General features: G+C 40.7%; 1 protein-coding gene across 2 annotated transcripts in view; it reads left to right on the forward strand.

The window, feature by feature from the left end:
- Positions 1-24,227, forward strand: part of LOC307017377 (junction plakoglobin-like) — a 708,820-nt gene that overhangs the window by 395,463 nt on the left and 289,130 nt on the right. For both annotated transcript variants that reach the window (XM_079646967.1, XM_079646968.1), the window contains exons 4-5: positions 4,342-4,390; positions 8,224-8,448. In XM_079646967.1, the coding sequence (XP_079503093.1) occupies positions 4,375-4,390; positions 8,224-8,448 (241 nt within the window). In that variant the 5' untranslated portion in view covers positions 4,342-4,374. The remainder of the gene's footprint in view (positions 1-4,341; positions 4,391-8,223; positions 8,449-24,227) is intronic.

Consider the following 24,227-nt stretch of genomic DNA (forward strand, 5'->3'; position numbering starts at 1 on the left):
CAAGCGGAGCACTCTACCTAGGGGCCCTGTCTTTCCTATGTCGCTAGCTGAAGAGGGTGTAGGATGACAGTCGGGAGGTGTAGCTGCCTTATATGCACGCGCATTCAGGTAGGCTCGCCCTGATTGGCCGGCTACGTTTATACGCTCGCGTATCATTGATGAGAGTAGTACCCATAGAGTCCAGTAGAGGGCACCGCCTGTGCTTATAGAACTAGGGTTACGTAACCCGCTGTTTCAAGCGGTCGTTGAAATCCACGGAGCTTGTCCCGGGCCGTTGCTGGTACTGCTCTCTGTCTCCGTGCCGTGTGTTTTTCGCCCTTTCCCAGCCGGAGCTCAGCCGCATCGCTCCTCTCGGTCTGCCTTCAAGCGTCGGTGGAATCCGTAATCCCTTTGCTCGTAAATCCTCGGCGGCCTAGTCCGCACTCTCATATGTGACTGTCCCCGAGTCCAAAAAACACGCATCTTTGTCATCGGTGTGTGGAATCTGACTCCCTCCTGTTTCAGCACCTTTTTAATTGGCAGATATTCTTTCCTTTTTTCCATCACACCTGTCGCGTAGTCGTGGTCGAAAAACACCCTGTTCCGGTCTACGGTGATGCTATTTCTCCACGCCACAAGGATAATCTCCTCTTTATTGGCATATTTCAGAAACCTCACAACCGTGGATCTCGGGGTGGCAGTCTCAGCAGGTTTGGGACCGAGAGCTCTATGTGCGCGCACGGTACCCAGGTTGTTCAGGCCGGTAATCTCGCTCAGTTCAGTTTCAAGATTCTCAACAAAGTGAACCATTGAGGTCCCTTCCACTCCTTCCTTGATACCATAGATCCGAATGTTATTGCGACGCGAGTGTCCTTCAAGTTCGGTTTGGATTTGAGTTGGAGCTGGGTAACCTACAGCTGAGTTAACCTTGTTTGCTTCCAAATCATACGTTTCCACCTCTCTGATTCGCCGCTCGGCTTCTTCGAGTCGCTGCGAAATAACTTCAATTTTCCTCGTAGCTTCCTCCATCTTCTGGTTAATGTCTGTCCTCATTTCACCTAGTTGTTTTTTTAATATCCTGTTGAGAACTGCTCTGGAATTCTGACAGTTGTATGGAGATATTGTTTTTAAATTCAGACATGGTCATGGTTTTGTTTATGGCGTCACGGATGGAGGCTAACAACGCCATTTCTCCTAGCATAGCCTTAGCCTCGTGGCCGCTAAACACAATAAATCAAATAGGTCAACATATTTTACATTTCTGACCACAGAAGCCTTAAACAATAACACTTTTAACACTTGGAAGAAAATTGTCGCCCATGCCCATGCACTACATGTTATGCTCCAATTGAGCACAGGTGTTTCCACTGATGAGCCTCTACTTAAGGCTGCAGTTTTATGTTGCTCTGTTTGGACTTCAGAACCTTGAACGAGAGGGTAAGCAGGTTACTTTGGCACAGCATTGTTATGTACGACTTAAAATAAAGCTATATTGAACAAATAATCACTTGGGTTTTATTTTACCAATGTCCAGCAAAGTTATAAGTGTTTCCCTCAGTGTGCCTTTTACCATGCCCCTATGCCAACTGTGATGAAGGCGTCTTCTTCACAGTGGCTTAGTAAGATTTAAAGATACAGAGCACACTTGTTCAGGTGTACATGTGTCTTGGCAGTATCACATGTCTGTCTGCAGTCAGACCAGCTGTGCACAGGAAATGAGGGATCACAAAATCAGAAAACAAGAGATTCAGCCAGCTTCCAAACAAGGTTGAATACAATATGTTTCAAGGCAATTGCGTCTAACATTTTCACCTGTAGTTAAGTAATGTGTCTTTATTCATCAAAATAGCTGCAATCCTCCTCATTACTAATGATTAGCTCACTATTTAGCTTCCTTCTATTGATTAAAACACAACCACCAGACAAAAGAGGTCAATGTTTATGTAATCAGCAAGGATGCACACAGAGAAAAATCTTTATCTACCGTATTTCTACTGTTCGCTGCTGCTGACTCCAAAATGCAGAGACTGGTTGTAATTGAAAGTCAATTTATTTCATGTGGGTCGCTGTGATTAGATAAGGAACACCCACTACACTGGGGAACTATTTAAACACATTTAAACATAGGAACTCACCACACACACACAGATTTTTTTCATCCACATTGGGGAGTGCTGAAAATGACTTCCACATGTACACACCTTGTTATGGAAGCCCTGAGGGACTTTTTATAAAACTTATTTTGGCCAAAGTGCACCACTATCTCCTGTTCTAAGTAAGACTATATTTGTGTTATAGGCGATTTAAACATTGCTCTTCCACCTCTTTTGACCTGAAATGATTATGATTTTGGTTATTACAAAATACAACACTTAGAAAATGTTTAAAGTTCATTTAGATTGAAAGACTTGAATTAGCTGTAGCCAGACCACCTATTGAACTGTGTGTTGTAAGGCACTCCACAAGCTCCACCAGTAATAGTCTATTGTAACACTACAATTACATGTGATGAACGATAACATTACATTTGGACACGATGTTCAGTCAGAGAATGTTACATTTTTAAATGTTTGACAGACGGATATTTTTGAGAATGACTTGTATCAGAAAAGTATTTTTAAATTATTTAAACTGCTTTGATGTCTCTAAAAAGTCGACAATTCTTCAAAAACACAATATATATTATTCATGAAAGTTGTTCGTTGGTCAGTTTTTACCCCAACTCGACAGGAGGGTTAAACAATAACGTTAATATGAGCTTTAGTTAAACCGTGATCCCAGAACGCAACATGAATCAAGAGGCTTATCATCGTCAGCCTTATAAAATAAATATGTGCAGAGCAAGAATTCCATCTGCACAGCTTAATCTCAACAACAGGCAAGCTGGCTCCTATGACTATATAATGGTTAAATGTCTATATCAACTGCAAAGATCCTTGATTGTGCAAACATATTTCTGAAACGTTTAGGCTTTTAATGTGAAAAATCTGTGCTGGAAGCATTGAGTATCATTTGTAGCTTCAGCACGGCAAAGATTGTCTGTGAAACATGTTCTTGTCAGCTTTTATTTCAGAATTTTTAGGAGACTTATTACTCCTGCAAACCAATCTTGAGTGAAGCAATATTTTGTGTGCACTGTGACAACACACACACTTCATGTTTCTCTGAGCGTTAGGGTGAATTCCCATGTTGCTCTGGGGTCTGTGAAGTGCTCTTGGCAGGGATGATGAGATGCTATGACCTTTCACCAGCGTTGGCTCCTGGGAGTTGGATAAAGCAGCTCTCAATGGTTTGATATGACTCACAACATTGACATCTGTGTAACTTGCAGCAGCTCATCAGGCAGTGTTTGGTGGAATGCAATAAATATGGTCTTATCACAACAGGAGTAGATACAGAGAGGGGATATACACAGTAAAGTTTAGTTTATAAAAGCTGTCTAAGTTTTTGTGCAAAACATGTATTTAAAGACACAAGTGTACACTTTGAAGTAAATGAAATGATAAGTGAAATGGTGAGTGGAAGCTCATCTGTGCAAAAGAATGTTTACCCCCATGATGCACTGCAAAGTACAGTGGGGCAAAAAAGTATTTAGTCAGTCACCAATTGTGCAAGTTCTCCCACTTAAAAAGATGAGAGAGGCCTGTAATGTTCATCCTACGTATACCTCAACTATGAGAGACAAAATGAGAAAAAAAAATCCAGAAAATCACTGTCTGATTTTTAAAGACTTTATTTGCAAATTATGGTGGAAAATAAGTATTTGGTCAATAATAAAAGTTTGTCTCAATACTTTGTTATATCCCCTTTGTTGGCAATGACAGAGGTCAAACGTTTTCTGTAAGTCTTCACAAGGTTTTGGCCCATTCCTCCATGCAGATCTCCTCTAGAGCAGTGATGTTTTGGGGCTGTCGCTGGGCAACACGGACTTTCAACTCCCTCCAAAGATTTTCTATGGGGTTGAGATCTGGAGACTGGCTAGGCCACTCCAGGTCCTTGAAATGCTTCTTACGAAGCCACTCCTTCGTTGCCCGGGCGATGTGTTCTTTAAAAATCAGACAATGTGATGTTCTGGATTTGTTTTTCTCATTTTTTCTCTCATAGTTGAGGTATACCTAGGATGAAAATTACAGGCCTCTCTCATCTTTTTAAGTGGGAGAACTTGCACAATTGGTGGCTGACTAAATACTTTTTTGCCCCACTGTATATGGGTTTAATTCTTGGAGGAATGTGAGAAGAACTAATTATTTAACATGATTTGCAGAATATTGTGATTAAAGCCTTAATCCTCCAGAGAAGGATTAGTTTGAGTCTGTGGGCAATCTTGTTTGCAGACATAATATTTCCTCTCTTTCTCTGCAGGTCAGAGGTCAGTGAAGCTACCATTGGGTGGAGATGATGTCCATGCAAAGTAAGTGTTCTGTCACCACTGTAGCCAGATATTTTCTATTTTATAGATGCGTGCTGTATACATCTGACGCACATACACATAGTCACCAATGTATATCATCTAATGTTACTCTCATAAGGCAAACTGTGTTTGGTGAGCTAATTATGAATGGGTTAGGGCAGGGGTGCTCACACTTTTTTGGCTGGTGAGCTACTTTTGAAATTACCAGCTCACCGAGGTGTACCAACCAAAAATAAAATCCCAAATTGCAAGGGTTGCTGAATAACACGTTTTATTTATACATGGGACAACTAGCATGCAACAAACGACTAATTTGATAATCGATGAATCTATCAATTAATGAAACGATTAATCGACTATTCTGACTATTATGCCTTTCTCAAACGCTCTTATTTAGCCATCAACTTTTAGATTTAGCTTGAGGTTGTTTTAGGCATGTGGAAACTAACAATGAAGACAATAAAGATGAAAACTTGATTAAAAAATACATATTATTAAATTAACTAAACAAATTGTGAACAAAATTAACATTGCTTTTTATTTAAATTAAATAAATAATATTTCACATCAAAAGAAACAACAATGTTTTAACAAATCGTATTAAATAATGTGATGACAGAACTGTAAACAGAATAGCTGAAACTTTAACAAAATAAAGAGTAACTCTGTTACCTCTAATCATTAACCCATGTTTGTATAATGGAGTTAACTCTGTGTGTTGCTGACGTGGAAACGTTACTCGTGGATGGGGGGGCTACAGAGCTACTAGAAAGACAGTCGAACCCGGTGCAATCCTCCGTCTGAATGTGGTGCACTTTTGCTAAATGTTTAGACAAATTGCTCGTGTTACCGCCCTTACATGCTAAACACTCTTGGCAACGATCATTGTCCACCTCAAGACGGGTAACATTTAACCACACCTTGGAGCGCTTCTCTCTGCCATCCCCGCCGTGTTGCTGCATGTAGCAGCCGAGTGTGTGTAAACTGCCCCGCCCCCCTCGCACATAGACGGGGGAGAGAGATCTCGTCTCGATTGGAAAGATAAAAAATACACCGACCATAGACGCATTTGTTTGTCTTTTTGCATGTTAGAAACGAGTTGGCGACACTAAGACTGCGAGATAATGTTTGTGTAGCAATAATACATGACCTTTCTCTTTCTCAACTCGCTACTCGGATGGAAGTCGCTGTCATATGCCTTGTGAACACTCCGATAATGCCTCTCCACCAGGGCCGTGGGAAGTAGGGGTGCTGAGGGTGTTGCAGCACCCCCTGGTGGAGGACAGGGGATCTGCACTTCCACAAGATATAATACAAAAAAAAAACGAATTTTTAGCCTTGATGTAACAACATTCATAATTAAGTAAAGATAACACCCTTTTTTCAACCCGGTTACATTTTCCATTTGCCCTGTACAATGGGCGCTGTAGTGATGAAAGTGAGGGATGTTGGCTTAGCAGGCGCCCGCAACTCACAGCCAAAGTGAGAGAGATAGAGAGAGGGGATACCGCGGGGATACGTTATCTCAGTGAGTCTATCTCAGTAAGTCTCAAACGTTTTGATCACAATTTATGTAAACAAATATTTCCAAGGCACACCTTTATAATTATTAGGATAAATCAAAACAGGTTTGAAATCATTCCAATGTATACTATAGGACAGTGAACCAAAAATATCGTTTAAAACTGGAGAGATGTAAAAATATGCATAAATAAATAAATGTTAACTGGTAAAATAAGATATGAACGAACAATACAAATAAAATAAGTTACATTTATTTGTTATTGGCTATGGTAGGTTATTGGAAATGTTCACATACTTATTTGATTAATAAAATGCAAACCGATCTGTTGTACCCTCTAGATCAGTCTAGTAATTGGGTGCTCAAAGTGCAACAGATTGAAGCATTTGACTTTAAAATGTTAAACAAATCTTCCCGGGGAAGCACCCCCGGACCCCCCTAGAGGATGTGAAGTCCACCCCTCCAATTAAAACATGTTATAATACTAAATACATTTGAAGCCTTGTTATATAAGCTCTCCACCATTGTCAATATGTTTCTCTTTTTGTAGTGTATTGGTCTTTTGTAGAGGTTTTTCATTGCCAGCTAAAATCTTGCCTATAGGGCAGCACATTGGTCAGAACCAGCCCTGGTGTCATCCCCACAGCACCCCCCATTTGAAACCTGTTCCCACGGCTATGCTCTCCACGTTACCTTTCTTTGGCAGAGCGAAGCTTGCTTTACAAATATGGCAAATAACCATTGAATGTGACATCACAAAAATATATTTTCCTCCCATTCTGGGTGGAAGTGGTATATTTTTTGCTTTTTGCTCGGTCCCGCACTCATTTTGTTGTTTGTCTCTTGTTTGCCTCTTAATTTGAGTTTTCCCGGCACTTGACTGATTTTGTATTGCTTTGCATTCTGGATTAACAGACTGGAAAGCGATAGGTCGCTTTTTCTGTCAATCAAGTAAACTCCTGAATTAAGTGGCAGGGAGGCCAAGGGAGGAGGGATCAAGACCTGTTTTGTCTATTTTAACGGAGCTGGATTTTTTTTTTTTATGAATGACTCGCGGTCGACCGCGGGGGCAATGCTGGTCGACGTACTGGGTTAGGGTTATTGATTGTAATTGTTACCTTCCCATCTTTGGTCTGGTTGGAGCTGTTACTACAGCACCTTCCTCAAATAATAAGAGTTTAGAGAGTAGAAACCATCATGACATTATCAGTACATTTAATTAGGTTATTTTAGACACATTTCATTGCATTGACATTGACAGTTTTTGTAATATTTAAAATATCTGGTATTTAACTGCTCTGATGATATGTTTCTGTAAATAGAAACAATGCAGTTAAGTGCTCAGGATGTGTGCCCAGGATGTATTCAGCCTTGTGGCTATGGCTCCATTATTTTTAAAAGTGTAACCAGAATAATATTATAATAATATTTCCTATCAAAAGCAAAAACAGATTACTTCTGACTCTTTAATATGAATCGGTTTGATTACTTTCAGATGATAACAGGACCAAGACTGTATTTAAGAACAGTTCATATTTTATTCCCACTTCATATCTCTATTGTGCACATTACTGTGATTCAATGCCAACCACAAATCCTAATCAACCGGCTAAAATGCAGAGTAATTGGTAGTGTTATACTTATTAACCAACCCATTGTAGCCAACTACATGAGCTTGAAGTAGTTGCTTTAGCTAGTAGCCACTAGCTACATGTAGCAGAAGCTGTAGATAGTAGCAAGCAGCTAGTAATAGCAGTAGCACTGAGCAGTATAAGTAGTGGTAGCAGCAGCGGCAGTAGCAGCAGCAGTAGCTTTGGTAGTAGTAGTAGTAGTAAGGCTGTCACTTTAGTACCACTCAAAGTAATAGAAGTAGTAGGTCAGCTGAAGCAGTAGCAGTAATATTAAGGTTAAATGTAATTGTCTTAATCTTCTCAACAAACATTTTCTGTCTGGTTTTATACATACACATACACTACACATGCATACATGAACAAACAGGACCTTTACTTCATGCATGAGTGGAGAGGTGTCAGAGTGGAGAGGCTGCCAATGGTTGGCGTCATAGAGCTGTGAGGGTTTGCTGCCTTGCTTAAGGACACCTCGGCAAGGACTGGCACCTCTTCAGCTACCAGTCCACACTCTATATTTTGGTCGTTTGCCGACCCTTTGGTTCCAGAGCCAAGTCCCTACAGATTGAGCTATTCCTTCCCATTAGTAGGTTAGCTATAGCAGCAGTAGTAGCAGTAGTATAAGTAGCAATAGAGTAGTAGTTTTATTAGTACTGATGAGAGTCACGTGTTGTTCCCTGCAGTGACGGAGGCGGACAGTGTGGTGAAGGTGGCAGAATGGCAGCAGACCTACTACGCTTCTGACTCAGGAATCCAGTCAGGAGCCACCACAGTCCTGGACGACGAGAGCAGCACTGAGTACAGCGCCCGGAAGAAGTACACTGGTACTGCAAACAGTACTACCAGTGCTACTGCCCCTCCCGGGGGAGGAGGAGACACTGCAGCCGGGGGACTAGAAAGCCCTCCTGGTGAGAATGTTATTCAGCAGGGGTCCACAATTATTTGGCTTTAGTAATTGTAGTAGTAATTCCATGTATTTCTCTCATTCCTTTTCACCCTTTATCTTTGTTTCTTTTGCTAACACTGGCTTTCATCGCTTCATTCTTCTATTATCATCATCACTAGATGTTTAGTCTTGTTGTTATGCCCCTGTTGCTTTTGTTCTTCTGTGTTCATGGTTCTTGTTTCTGCTCGAGCAAAGTATTTTATACAGTGTGATATTTGATTGTCCATTGGCCTGGACATTCATCGGCTGGTTTAGAATTTGCGGATTTATTGTTTGCTCACCATTCTCTCCAACACACATGATTATCCCAGACATCACTGATGGATTTTTGCACTGAAGAGTCGCTTGATCTAGTCTTAATTTATGATGTGCTGAAAATATAAGTAGAGAGGGCATTACGTTTACTGTGAGTAAATGCAGGTAAGATTACCTTTTTTCCCTTCAGAAGAAACCTTTTTTCTGACATTCATCTGTCTTCTAAATATGGAGAAACTCTGTTTTACCCTCTTATCATCTGTTACACTCTGCTTCTCACCAATCACTCACACTAAAAAAAGTTTCCTCTACAAAGTAATCCCTCCAAACATGTTGCCTTGCAAACTTTTCGGTCCCATCTGTGCGATTAGGTTAGACAGCTGGCCCTTTCAAGAACAGGCATGCTTGTACTTTCAAAGCAAATACATATTGAGAATTCTCATTACAAACAGAGAATATAGAAAACATTCAACTTAATGTAGAGAGTATAGTAAGCTATACAACCTTGTTATGGGCTATCATTCTTACATCTCATGAAGTACTTTCAATCCCTAGTACTGTCAGTGTCCTCTTTACCAAGGGTAGAATGTAATCAGGTACATTTACTCAATTACTATGTTTATGTACACTTTTAACCTGTTAAGCCCCATAGTCCCGGCCGGCGGGGGCTACGTATGAAGGTAGATATGGTGCAAAATGCAAGAGCTTGTAAAACCTGATGTGAGCACTTGCAGAAAGAAAATCTGAGCTTGTGTGCATACATTTACACTTAAAAAAGTGTTGTAGCTTGTAGAATTTTTTTTTTACTTCGTCATGAAATGTTCACTTGCAGAAAAATATATATTTTTAAAATATATTTTACATTATAACTGCAACTTGGTTATTACAACCTCTCAAATCAGTAAATACTTCACGACTCTGCTCTGTGGCAGTATAAATTGACGAATCTGCGGCCTTGACTTTTGCTACACTTCTCAATGAATGTGTCGCTAAAGTAATTTTCCAACAAGTCCTCCAACTCATACGACTAAATGGGCCGATTGTTCAGGCCCTTATTACGACCAAATATGTCGTTTGTTCAAGCTCTTAATACGTCCTATAATTACGTTTTAAAGTTTTCGCCCTCTAGCGCTCTCGTTGAATGCAAACTTTACAGATGGTCGTTTATTCACAAATAACCCTCTCTGTAATATCCTAAATTGTAGGATAGTTTGGCCACTAAAACGCTTTTTGATTAGATTTCTAGCGAGAAGTGTATATTGTACTTTTGGAATCCACGTCCAGTGGATATGTAGGATCTATAGTTTGATAGATATTACGAAGATGATTTGAGGTATCGGCATACCTCAAATCATCCTCCATGTAAAGTTACAGTTTGAAAACAGTATTTCCAGTCTCAAGGTTTTCATAATAAAACCAATGATCAAATGATTTAACAGTGATATCTGCAGTACTCATCAACTAAAAAACATCAGTTTATCCCTGTTAATTATACAACATTTATTGGTTTAAATTGTGTACAATGCTTTTGGGTTTTTCCCATCGGTTTTTCTCTTTCGATTCTGAGAGACACCTTTCTTTTTTCAGAGGTTTCGATAAGCTAACAAATCTATTGTTTTAGCCGCAATGCATTTCGGGATATGGTGTGTATATGATACGAAATCGGAAAAACATTAAAAAAAAATAAAATAATACTTTATTTCGAGTGTTCTTGCTTTTCTCTTTGGAAGTCATCAGATAACTGCATTGTAATACAAGGTTCGGCTGCATTCAATATTACATATCTGCCGTAGATATTTATTTATAGAGCCCTGATCAGAAGACCTTTGACAAACTGTAAGAAATGCCGCCAAAACTGAAAACGTGACGTGGATCATAAATATATTAGCAATTAAACAACATCTTCCATTTATTTTCACACAATACGTCTCCTTGCAGTATCAACACTAATTCGGCTAACTTTTATATTTGATCCAATTGGTAGATAGACTGTATTTACACCATAACGGTGCACAGCTGATAGAAAGGGATTTTTTGTAGTTTATAAAGATATTATTTCCGACCTTTCCAGCTCATCATGCAGTTGAATGTTACATGTCTATACAGGTTCATGGTACAATGCAAAAGGTTCAAATCGAGAGACTGAAACTGTATTTTCCTTTACCGTTCTGTTTTAATTTCACAATAAAGTTAATAGTCATGTTATGTTTGATATTATTATCTTTTATTAACTACACCATTGTTTTTTTTAACCCGCACCGCCTAGTGGTTAAAGCACGTTATTGAATTTTGTTGTTGAATACGTTTTATTTGATGAAAACATTTAAATATTAAGAGTAGCCTACATACACAATTGGGGGAAAGTAGAAGGCATGATATAAATATAACATATCAAGAAGATACTGTAGTGATCTCTACAATAAAACAGTTTAGTGCAGGACGTCCAAAGATATTAACATTAAGGACGATGTGCAAAAAAGACAAACTAATAAGGCTTTATTTAAACATTAAAGAATACTTTCAGTCAAGGTCTTCTTTTGAATAAGAAAAAAACGTTGGGGTCATCCACAGATAAATATGAAGTCTGACAAAGTACTTAACGTCCAATATATTGCATAGTTTATTTTGGCACTTGACAATCACCTTCCCTGAATTTGAGTCAGGTTTAACTAAAGTCTGATTTAAGGGTTGTTTATATTTCACATCATTAATCAGAATCTACAAAGTAACTAAAATAAATGTAGTGGGGTAAAAATACCAGGTTAACCTCTGAATTGTAGTGGAGTAGAACAAAGTAGCCTAGTACATGCTGCTGTAACAAAAACATTTCCCAATTTGGGATCAATAAAGTATATCTTATCTTAAGATGATCGATGGCCACTGCCATATTTGCAAAATTTGCCTCTGAACCTTGACAAGTGCATGTTTCAGGGTTATCAATGAACAACAGGGGTCACAGACATAAGACCAGCTGTTAAATAAAGCTCTTCTGACCTTAGGTGTCATGTGGGTATATTAATTCACCCATTTATTAATTATATGTTTTAAATTTGATAACAGCACTGTGTTTCGTATCCCCTAAACCTCCAGGGTGTACACAGTTTAATACTGGCAACTTCTAATTGTGGGAAATACGAAAACGTCTTATCAAGAGATGTGCCATAGAACATGTTGCGAAACACACAATAGCCAGCATGTGTAGTTCTGGGAGGGGGAACTATTTGCTTCTCTGAATCGAAGGTTAAAAACACAAAAGCATTGTAAACAATTTAAACCAATCAATATTGTGTAATTAACAAGGATAAACTGATGTTTTTTAGTGGATGAGTAATGCAGATATCACTGTGTAATCATTTGACAGTGAGGGGAATATATCCGGTTTTATTATGAAAACTTCGAGACCGGAAAAACTGTTTTCACCCACGCTAACTTTACATGGAAGCTGCATACGCGTTATCCTGACGAGACCTCAAATCATCTTCGTAATATCTATCAAACTATAGATCCTACACATCAACTGGACGTGGATTCAAAGAGTAGCCTACAATATACACTTCTCGCCAGAAATCGAATCAAAAAGCATTTTAATGGCCAAACTATTCCACAATTTAGGATTTTCCAGAGAGGGTTATTTGTGAATAAACGTCCCTCCGGAGCATTTGCAATGAACGGGCCGGGAGCATGTTGTTTCTTATACGACCACTAGAGCACCTCTAGTGGTTTGTAAGAAACAACATACACTTTAAAACGTGTCTCTGGGTCGTAATAAGGGCATGAACAATCGGCCTATATGGTCGTTTTTTGTAGGAGGACAGTCTGTAATTTTCACCTGTAGATGTGGGGGGACGGAGGGGGGTTGGAGCTATCAGAACGATGAGGCGCAAGCTCGGTCATTCACACACAAGTCACAGCCATAGTCTGTGACTGTTGCCCCTTTCACACCAACGCAGCTCCCGTTCTAGCTCCGTGCTTCGCTCACAACAACAACAATGGGGGACTGCGTCGGGTCGATGATCGTGGAAAAAACGGTGCTTATCAGGCTCAAGCACCGAACCGGCCCTGGAACCGCGTTGGTGTGAAAGGGGCAACATGCGGGGCCCCGAAGTCATCCGGTTCCAGGGATGTGCACAGACCAGGCGGGAGCTCAAGTGAGAAAAAGGGCACTTCCCATAATAATTTATTTTAAAAAATGTTAAAACTAAAAGTTAAATATAGTTGCACATCTCTAACTTACTGACCAATTTATTTGAATACCCTTACACTCCCGCAATTGCTTAATACTCAACAGAATTCTACAAAATGATCAGCTAACACAGAGACAATGGTTTTCTTTAGTATTCACTACACAAGAGCAGACAACAAACTAGTCAAATTAATAGTTATTAAATAAGCAGCCAACAGTCAAAATTATGAAGTTACTGTTTAAGGACATTACAGGCAAAAATATCGTTTTTTCAAATTGGGTTATTTTGGTCTATTTTGCTTCCATTTTTTCTTTCACTCTAATGGAAAAAAAGCTTCCAAAAAACACATATAAATGGTGTTAGTTTTACTGCATGTCTGAATTCATCTATAGATTTAAAGCTAATCTGCATATTTAAAAATAACATTTCAGGGGAAAATACTATATTGACGTAAGTAACTATCTGGGGAAGTTGTGAGGTGATATGTTTTTTGTTTTATCCTTTTCACCTGCAATGCCTTGGTAACTGCATGCAAATTAGCGCATTTTAATTATGCCTAGTTAACGCCTAATTTGCATATCAATGTTGCGATTGTGATGACGTTATTAGATACACATTTTACTGTATTCACCTTTAGTGTCAGTCTCCCCTTAAGTACAGTACATTAGCATGTATGCCTATGATAAATTGCCTTAGCTAAACCTTGAGCTAACTTATCCACTAGCTAGTAGCCTACCTTAGTTAACTATATTTAGGGCCTGAGCACGAGTGTGCGAAGACCTGTTGTTATTCACAGAACTATTATTCTTATAATTCTTGGTCTGCGCATTCAACCTGTTTTCCAGACCTTTACGACGCCATTCATGCAGCGACATCACACCAACATTTTACATTCTGGAGTCGATGGGTTCAACATTTCCAACATTAGCAAAAAGGTGTGGCTTAGACAGAAATGCTCATATCTCATCAACAATGTATCCATTTATCACATATTTCGGTGGAGAAGTTCAGTCTGTCTTGGGGAATAGGCACACCAAAGCATGTTCTTTTTGGACTATAGGTGGCGCCAAAAACACCACAAATGTATACCTCAAGAACGGATGGACGAAATATAGATATTTTATAATACACACACTGGGAGGGTGAGTATGCACTGAGATTTAAAGTGTTGCGACCAATGACTAATGTGGGCGTGACCTACACAGTTTTTTCTCAAAATCGAAGGGTTAAAATGACTTACGGACACATAACTTTGTGTTAAAATGAGCTACGGACACAAAACTTGGAACATGACTGTTCTGTACTGACTTTTTCCAGACTGTACAAACAAACCATACGTTTTTGCAAAAAAGGCTCAGTAGTGCCCCCTATTGTGTGGTACACATATTGTTTCTCCGAACTACCCGAATCTTGGCATAGACATTCCTCATGGAATATTATTTCAAAATTGCTTTCATTAGCGCCGCCCCCCATAATGTCGGCCATTTTGAAAAAATTGCATTTTAAGCACATTTTTGCTCACTCCTCCTAGGGAAATGATCGGAAAAACTCCACTCCAGGACAGGTTCAGCCCATGTCCAATGCAATGCTAAGTTGCGAATAAAATAGTTGCTAGCTCAATCGGGGAGGTCGTAAGCTAACGGTGATTGACCATTTTTGACGATTTACATGTCGCAAATTACTCCAAACTACTGGCATACAGTTTTTCCAATATTCACGAAATGACATTAGCTGCGTGCGGATAACTCCAGCTTTGTTTGACAATGTTGGCAATCTAATGTTGAGATGACATATTAACCTGTTATATTGTAAGTTAAAGGAGCTATCTGTGCAGTATATTACATGTTTATATTTGTAATGGTTTGATTACAACCTGCCTGTTGAACAGCTAATTAACCTTGGAGAATATATTCCATTGAAGAGAAAGTTATGCTTATTTGCTGTATAATATATTTAAGTAACTGATTCTCATTATACTTGTAATTTTGTATTTTTCCGTTATAGACCACACATACATATAGTCCAGGGCTGCCTACTTCAGAGTTCAGCTTGGATTGAGATGACAATATTAGTTTTTGGTAAACTGATTAATTTTGATGCTATTAATTGTGTACTGCACCTCTTTCCATTAGTCTTTACTCTTTTCAGTGAAAATATTATATTTTCTACTGTTGATATGTGTCTATTAACTGTTAATGGTTATCTTTAATGTATTTTAATTACACTTAGACTTATACCTTTCTACATCCTACTATCTTGCAACTATAGCCTGTTGTGAATAAAGTTTAATATATTTTACACCCGGTCTCTGTGGCCTGAAATTGACTCCGGAGGATACATCGGTGTACCCTCGGTTAAAGCTCCTCCAGAGATACTCCTCTCTCCTCGCTCCTCTAAATGAGTATACCCTCGGTTATAACTCCACCAGAGAGACTCCTCTCCTCTGAATCAGTGTATCCTCAGTTACACTTCCTCCAGACAGACTCGATCTTTGACAAGCCTTTAGAGAAATGTGTTTTCCTTCGAGACGGCACGCCGACATCCATTTCTGGGTCGCAGCCAGAGGACCGAGGAGTCGAGGGGGTGAACATTTGAGAAATGACAAACGGCTCATTTCGGAGGACTCGCGTGCGTCGACTTGATCCCGGGACGACCGGCGACCCTCCCCGACAGATGCATAGGTCCGCAGAAGGTCCACCCACAACTGCGTGCAAGTCTGTGACCGCAGTTTTAATTGTTTTTGTCTTTTGGGTAATTAGGTTTTAAACTTGAGGCACTAGCAGCTTAGTCATTTGTTCATTACCACTCACCTTCAAACAAGCCAAGAAAAGCCGGCATAACATGGGATAGTAAGGTGGGAGGTGCTGCTACCTGTCTGTCTGAAGTGACTGCTGATGTCCGCACCGCTGTGCGCGAGATGTGGAGGGAGGGAGGGTAGAGAGAGCATCGGAACTTCACAGTCTAATCTCCCGACCTGATATTTTTATTTTGTATTCAATCAATATATTTTTGGAAAGGGAAACTGTGCGCACACAGCAGTAGATTAAAAAGGGCACTTTCTCTGGAGGAAGAAAAAAGGCAGGGGCTCAAGCCCACTTTGATGTCTATGTGTGCACGTGCCTGTCCGGTTCGACCTGAATATGGCTGTGTGACTGACCCGAGCTTGTGTCTCGTCGTTCTGATATCTCCGCCTCTTCGCTCCAACCCCCCTTCCTCCCCCCACCTCTACAGGTGAAAATTACTTTAGCGACATATTCATCGCAAGAAGTTTAGCAAAAGTCAAGGCCACAGATTCGTCGATTTATACTGCCACAGAGCGGATTTGAGAAGTTGTAATGGAAAAGTTCATTTTTTTTCTACAGGCTAAAAGATTTCAATACGTGGATATTTTATACAATTGTATGCTCACAAGCTTTTTTATGCGAGTGCTCACATCAGGTTTTACAAGCTCTCGCATTTTGCACCATATCTACCTTCATACTACAGGCTTTTTTTTCACGAAACTGTGTCTCAGGGCTTCTTAACATTTAACAACCTATTAACCTGTTTAGCCCTGAGCCTGTTTTTCAGGTCTTAGGCTCGAAAATGACATTCCCAGAACAAATGACCATATCTTATGGGCATAGATATGTCTCATAATTATTTGTGTGAACAAAAAAATAATTTGTGTGTAAATATGTGATTTGTAAATGTAAAACACCATTCACAAATGCATTTAAAACATTTGCAAACTCACAAATGAATTTGCAAATGTAAAACGGATCTGCAAATACGCTAAACATTTTCACAAATAAAAAAAGATCTGTGAATATCTCTTTAACATTTACAACTTTCGATCAGGCATTTGCGTAATTGCTTGAGGATCTCAAATCTCTGCTCGTGGATCTCACATTTCTGCTTGTGGATCGTCTTTTTACACACACGGAATTTTGAGACATATTTTCCGCCGGTCTCGGCTAAAATCTACTTGTGTCACTCGGTTATTTTCGGAAACCACGTGATGGCCTGCTGATGACGACATTTCTGCATGATTTCAAAGTAAGAGCATGATGGTTTGTTTAATGCTCTGTTTTTTTTATTATTATAATGAACAGCGGAACGTTAGATGCATTCACCATCATGTTATAGTGATACAGTTAGTTTGTGTTAGTTTATTGCTTCAATACAGCATATATCGAGCACATGCATAGATGTTGAAGTAGGCTACAGGCTATACGCCACTTTCGGGTCCCGGGGGGAGCAGGCAGCGAAGCAGCCCAGAGAAAACTCTTTCTTCATTGTTTTTTGTGTATTCAGTCAAGCGGATCAAAGTTGCAAAGCACTTCACATCTTATTAATCGGCCTAATTGTACCTTACCAGTGCAGTAATAAAGTAATCTGTAGAAAAGTACCGTATTTAGGTCAGCCTTCATAGTAAGGCTACATTAAATGTTATAATATTCATTGTGTCCTTTCTACTGTATATGCATATATTCCTGTCTATTGCTTTCATTTGTATTTAATGTTATTGTGTTTATACTTGTTTCCACACATTTCATAATTTGGGATGAATGAAGTATCTATCTATCTATCTGTCTTTCTATCTATACATCCATCCGACTACCTGCCTGCCTGCCTGCCTGCCTGCCTGCCTGCCTGCCTGCCTGCCTGCCTGCCTGCCTGCCTGCCTGCCTGCCTGCCTGCCTGCCTGCCTGCCTGCCTGCCTGCCTGCCTGCCTGCCTGCCTGCTTATACATCCTATAATATTTGTTTCTCACATATATCATTTGCAAGTGTTGTGGGATACTGATTCATAAAAAGAAAGACATTCATGATTGTCATATTTTATTATGGACTGGACTGTAGTCACGTAAACTTACTTTACTTATTAGTATTTCCATTTTATGGATTAAGAGGGAATTATTCTTACTTTTTATTCCACTTCATTAATGCAATAACTTTATTTAATTTTATGATTAGATTGTTTTGCTTGTATCATCCTTTGCAAATACATAGTCACAATGCTGGAAACAGGGCTGCTTCTCTGACAAACGTAGATAATCACTTATGAGAATATAATGCATTGGTGTATATTAAACTAGCCACAGTATAAAAAGCACTACAAAAGTTTTGTCAATATTAAACATCTACATTAGCGAAATTACACATACACATTAATGCAGCTAAATAATCAAAACACATACAGAGAACATTTAAAAGCATAATGAGTACTTCAAAAGTAAGTCCATTTTGCTCATAGTACTTACATACCTTTACAAAGGCAATACTTTGTCTGCTAATGGTAGTCCATGGATCCATTGCTCTTAATTTCCAGTCGTAAAGAGAACCAACCGTAATGTGTTCAAGTAGATGTCCTTTCCAAATGAATCTGATGGTAACATTGGGTCAATATTAGCATTAAGGCGTTCCATCTGTTGATCACTCAGAGGACTCCCGGTGACAGGAACAACTATTCCTGAGTGTTCCTCACGCAGATGACCACTGGCCTCCCAGTCAATGTAGGGGATCTGTGATCTCTGTGTCACAGAAAACAAAACCGTTTTTTAAAAATACGTATACTTTTCTTCCGCTGTTATGTACCGTTATAATTGTATACAAAAGAATAATAAAGAAGTATCACAACACTATACATGTATTCCTCCATGCACATATCCCATACAAATGATGAAGTTATTATCTCAACATCATCAGGATCATGAATGGGATTATGCAGTTCTCCCATTGCCCACATCTGATTTGGATTCATGTTCTACTCAGTCCTTAAAGGATGGTTGTCCCAGCCATCACGGAACACTTTCAGGCTGTGTTGAAGACGTGGCAATAGAATAAATGGGTACTGTTGCTGGGATCCAAATGCCCTTCATCCTCCAGTGAGTGCAGGACAATGTAGAAGATGCTGGTGACTGCCATCCAGACATCTCTCCACAACCGTTCAATGCTAGTGTTAAAAGCATTTTTAATAATGGGGTTTAGATTTCAACATTTTCAGCACAGCATGTGGAAAAAAATATAAAAATATTTCAATGTATACAAAAATCAAAAGACATTCCCTACCGTTAATTGTGCACACTTTTGCCTGAAATTAAGCTGCCACTGTTAGGTCCACGCACAGTCAACATGAGTCAAAATTCTCCACACCATGGTCTACTCTCACTCTAAAGAAAAGTAATCTTCGTGAAATGTACAAGTTAGCATTTCATGTTAAAGCATTCTAAAAAGCAGGTATTACAGAAACCACCCATTTGATTTTGTTAGAGGAAGGATAGATTAATATTGTTGACTAATCAAGATAACAGGTTAGGTGAATATTCGATAATACGACATACAGTTCCCCATAACCTCAATCAGTAACCTGTTCTGTGTGATTACGGCATTTGGTTCACCATCTGTCACTTTAAATGTAGGGTTCTGCCACCAGGTGGTGCTACTGTTACCTCACCTCCACTTTAGACAGATATTTGTACCTGAGTGGGTATCCAAACTGTTGGACAGACTCTCTGAAAAATGCAATTATGAATAGGCTGATAAATGTGTGTGTGTGTGTGTGTGTGTGTGTGTGTGTGTGTGTGTATTTATTTACCGCCATCTGCAGCATTCTGTAGAAAAGCCATTTCCTGTTGTCCACAGTGACCCCTGGGAGGTCCGATGTGAGTGCCAATGCATTGACATCCTGCCTGTCAGACTCACTGAGCTGACTTTCTCCATCAAGCTTTGGTAATCAAATAATTATAATCAACAGATTAATTGATATTTAGTTAGTGTTGGGGTAGTAACTCAAACAAAGTAATGCGTTACACATTACTAGTTACTTAAAAAAGCAGTAATCCCTTACTTTACTTTGTAACTCATTGCTGAAAGAAATTACTTAGACATTTTGATTTTCTGCCCTCCCGTTATGCAGATAGTGATAGTCGAAGACCTTAAAAGTAACGCAAGTAACAAGATAATTTTGTGCTTAGTAACTCTAATGTAAATACTACTGAACCAACAGTAACCAATTAAACTACTGTGTTACAGATACAATTTAATTTGATTACTGTAACACCTTACTTTGAAGCGTGTTACTCCAAACACTGTATAGTAAACTCAATTTACATGGGAAAATTATTAAATTGTAAGACATACCAGCCCAACTGTCTGTCGGATGTCCAGGTCAGCAATATGTTGCCCCCACGCAACACGTGAATAGCGACTGGGCAGAGACCAGATAGACACGGACCACCATGAATGAAAGAATGCCCCATCATCCTGCCTGCCATAATAAAAAAGGTCGCTCTGGACTAATATCTGTGAGGTTGAAGGAATTAGTTGGTCCTGCTGTCCCTCAAACAGCAAGTTAGTGTTGGAGTTACCTGTAAAATAAATATATGAGATGGAAAACAAAAAAAAGTTAAATGTTTTGTTTCACTAATATTGTAACTTTTTTCTATATCAGATGTCCACCACTTACTTGTACTTAGGCTTTTTATCTAGTGTGTCTTGCCCTGTGGCGTTTGTACTAACGTTACTACTAACGACTCTTGGAAACAAAATTAATTAATTAATTTGAACATTTACCAAAGTTGATGTGGAACCTGTGCTGGAGATTTTTGATTATCAGGGTGAAAAGGTGTCGGGTCACACCATCTCCAGTGGTGACATCCCCTGCAAAATAGCATTAATTGCACTTAAATGATAGACAGGAGACAACTAAACCAGAATGAAATCAACCAAATAATTGTAGTATGTACCTTCTAAAGTCCATCTTAAGGGCCTTGACCACTTAGTTTGTCTGCTTTTATAGAAGCTTATTATGGCCATCTCCTGCTAGTCAACATCTTCATGGATGTCAATGCTAAACCGAAGAGGAGCCATCTCCTCCCTCTGGCAAAGCAAATTCCTCCTGAAGACTTCAGTGGCCCTCTGAGGGTCAGTAACAGTCTTCCAATTATCCACAGTCAGGGGCAGCGCCAGGGGGTAGCTTGGAGTTCCTATAGCAACTCCAACAATTGGCCTAGCAACGGCTCAGCAACCCCATTGTTTTGTTATGAAAATGTATCTATATATATTTCTACACATTCTCGCGAGATCTATCAGGGGCCGTTGTAAGTTAGAGCGCAAACTGTTACAATTCTCATTATGTGAACACAGTACCCTAACACCAACAACTGTATAAAAACATAGCACACTCCAAGTGGGGTATGCACGCCCAGCTGTTGGATGTCATTTATCCAATGCAATCAAAATGTTAATGTTGAGAGTCTGATACAAGCAAATAGCACTGCTGCACATTAACATGGCTGCCGACCTCTGACCTGCTCGGTTAACTCTTCATTGTTTTCAAAATAGTTTCATTAGTAAAGTGTGTGTGTGTATTTATCAACAAGAGGTGTTATAGTGTGTGTTGTTTTGTGCGGGGTCTACTAACACTAGGACCGCCAGAGGTCGCTGTATACCTAAAACCGCCAATGGGTAAAATGTACCCGTTATAGATTTTTGAAGGTACAATGTTCTTTTATTTATCATACAGAACAGTGAGTTTTGAATCGCACAGGGATGAAACTTATACCAATAGAATCTGTGGACTCTCAGCTTTTCATATGATATAGGTTGTGCAGATAGCATGAAGTTTAAAATATCGCTAAGAGTACTGATTTAAACGCTTGGTGTTAGACTTGTGTTTTGTTTAGGTACAAATCTCTCTATATCGATCTATCTGTAATGTTCTGTTCTATGAACATATAATTGTCTACATAAATAGATGACGCGGACTACTTCTCTCATTCCGAGTGTCCATCTTTCTTCAACTGGCACGTAACCTGCACACATGCATTACGTCCTCAACGTGAGCTCAGTCATCCAAGATCTTGTATTCTCCAAGATGTTACACTATCTATAACTATCTATCTGTCTATCTCTCTCTCTATAAGGAACCGCAGTAGACAAAAGGCGTTGCTTTAGCAACACGTCATGTTTACGCTGCATTTTCTATGAGGTAAATATTACCCGCTGGGGGATATAGGTATAAATGGCGATTCTTTTGGCGATTTTTTCAATCTGACTTCATATTGACAATTGTTAACAACAGAGGGTGCTACATAACACACTTTCAGGAAAAGTCACGGACTGGGAGACTTTAATATGTTATTGAACAAAAGTTACATACAATAAAAAAGCAGCTGCGGGTAAAATTTACCCGTTGGCGGTTCTAGTCCTAAGGGCTGTGCTGGTTGTATAGTCTGACCGCTGCAGGAAGGAAGGACCTGCGGTATCTCTCCGTGAGACAGCGGGGGATGTGCGTCAGGTCCACCAGAACAATCTGCTGGCTTGTTGCGGATACGTAATTTCACATTCTAGCACAGTTTATATGTACTTGATTGTTGCCAACTATGATGCCCAACTGCTCGCTTAATGGAACTTTGACGCTGGTCTCAGTTCTCATTCATAACACTCCGTTCGATGTCTCACTATGGGATGCGCCTCAACGCGTATGCAAACAGAAGCATCAATCTCATTACGCCAATCCTGATTGGCTGGTGATCTTGACGTCTACGTCAGGGAATCCACCCACCCTATAAGTAGCTTGCGTTACGACGCAGCGTCATTCAAACACCTCTTCTCGCTTCGGAGCACATCTCAAAATATCAGTAGCCGGGCTAGCTTAACTGTCCACAGACTGAACCCAAGCTAACATTCGGTCGACGGGCGCTTGCCGGTTACTTTTTGCTTTGCGGAAGATTGAATTAAATATTAACACACCAGTTAATATTGAAATATGCCCGCCGTTTTTTCTTTCGGAATAACGGTAGGGTCTTGATTTTTTCTTCAAACAGTAACATACCTGTTACTAGTTTATCCCTCCGTGCCGACACCACGGCAAACGAGGACAGATTCTTCTCTCCCTCACACCAGAGGAGACGGAGATAAAAGATATTAACACACCAGTTAATATTAAAAAATCTGCCCACCATTTTTCCTTTCGGAATAACGATAAGGTTTTGATTTTTTCTTTAAAACGGTAAAATACTAGCGTGTCCCTCCGCGCCGACACCCCGGCAAACGAGGATGGACCCTTCTCTCCCTCACACCAGGGGAGTTGGAGGCTCAGAGGCTCGGCTCGGAGGCTGCGGGTTTAAGATCTCGGGCATGGACTCACACCAGGTCTGCTCGTCCTGCCTTGGGCTGAAACACGCCCAGGAAGCTATCGATAACCCCGGCGCTGGCATTGTGCCCGCTTCACCCTCAAAAGCCTCCGCTTTCGGCTAGCGCGTCAAGCTAGCCTGTCGGGACAGGACCCCTTCATGTCCGTTGATTTGCCGGCCGGTAATCGGGACATGGTGGCGACCGCCGCGGAGATTGAGCCCCACGCTGTGTCAGGCTGGGGCTCAACAACGGCGGTAGCCGCGGAATCGGAGCCCCGCGCCATGTCAGGCTGGGGCCCGGTGGCGGCAAGGGCCGCGAGAGCGGAGCCCCACGCTATATCAAGCTGGGGCTCCCAACTGGACCTCACCGTGGTTCCACCCATGGAGGATGTCCTGGAGCTGGACTATACGGAGGAAGATGAAAAGGATACCTCTGAGTTCCTCTTATCCGACTCGGATGAGCACGAAGATGACATCTTCGTTTCATCTGTTCAGGCTGCAAAGCCGGAGACGATGTCCGCTCCCCCGGGCGAAAGCAAACCAGCTTCGCCCTGCCTCAGTATGGACTTGCAGGCCGTGTGCCAATGCGCTGCGTACAGGCTGGACATCCCCTGGCCTGAAGTGACCAAGGAGACCTCCAGATCTCGCTATGAGGGGAAGACCTTGCCCCAAGCAGCGAGGATGAAGAGGCAGCTTCTCCCAGTCTTTCCAGGGATGTTGGACGAGGTGTCGGTCTCGTGGAGAGACCGACACCAACAATCCAGGGTGCCTCCTCTTTGGACTGTGACGGCATGGAGAAACTACGTCTGCTCCGCATGCCGCCCATGGAGCCGCTGGTGGCAGCCCATCTCCAACCGCGGCTGGCTTTGGCACCGAGCAGGAACCCCACGCTACCGGCAAAGGCAGACCGCTTCCAGTCAGCAATGACCGAACGAGCCTATAGAGCAGCAGCTTTGTCCGCCAGGGCACTCAACGTCTCCTCGCTACTGACCGCCTACCAGGCGGAGCTCTGCGAGGACATGACGGTCAAACCTGAGCCTGCCGTGTGGAACGAAATCGCAGCGATCACGGACATTTGCCTCCGTGTGCAGCGCTGTGCATTCCAAGCCACGGGCAAAGCACTGGGGATAATGGTTGTACAGGAGAGAGCCAGTTGGCTCAACCTGACGAACCTTCCAGACC

Source organism: Notothenia rossii (genome assembly GCF_949606895.1).
Source record: "Notothenia rossii genome assembly, chromosome: 8".
NCBI classification, from domain to species: Eukaryota; Metazoa; Chordata; class Actinopteri; order Perciformes; family Nototheniidae; genus Notothenia; species Notothenia rossii.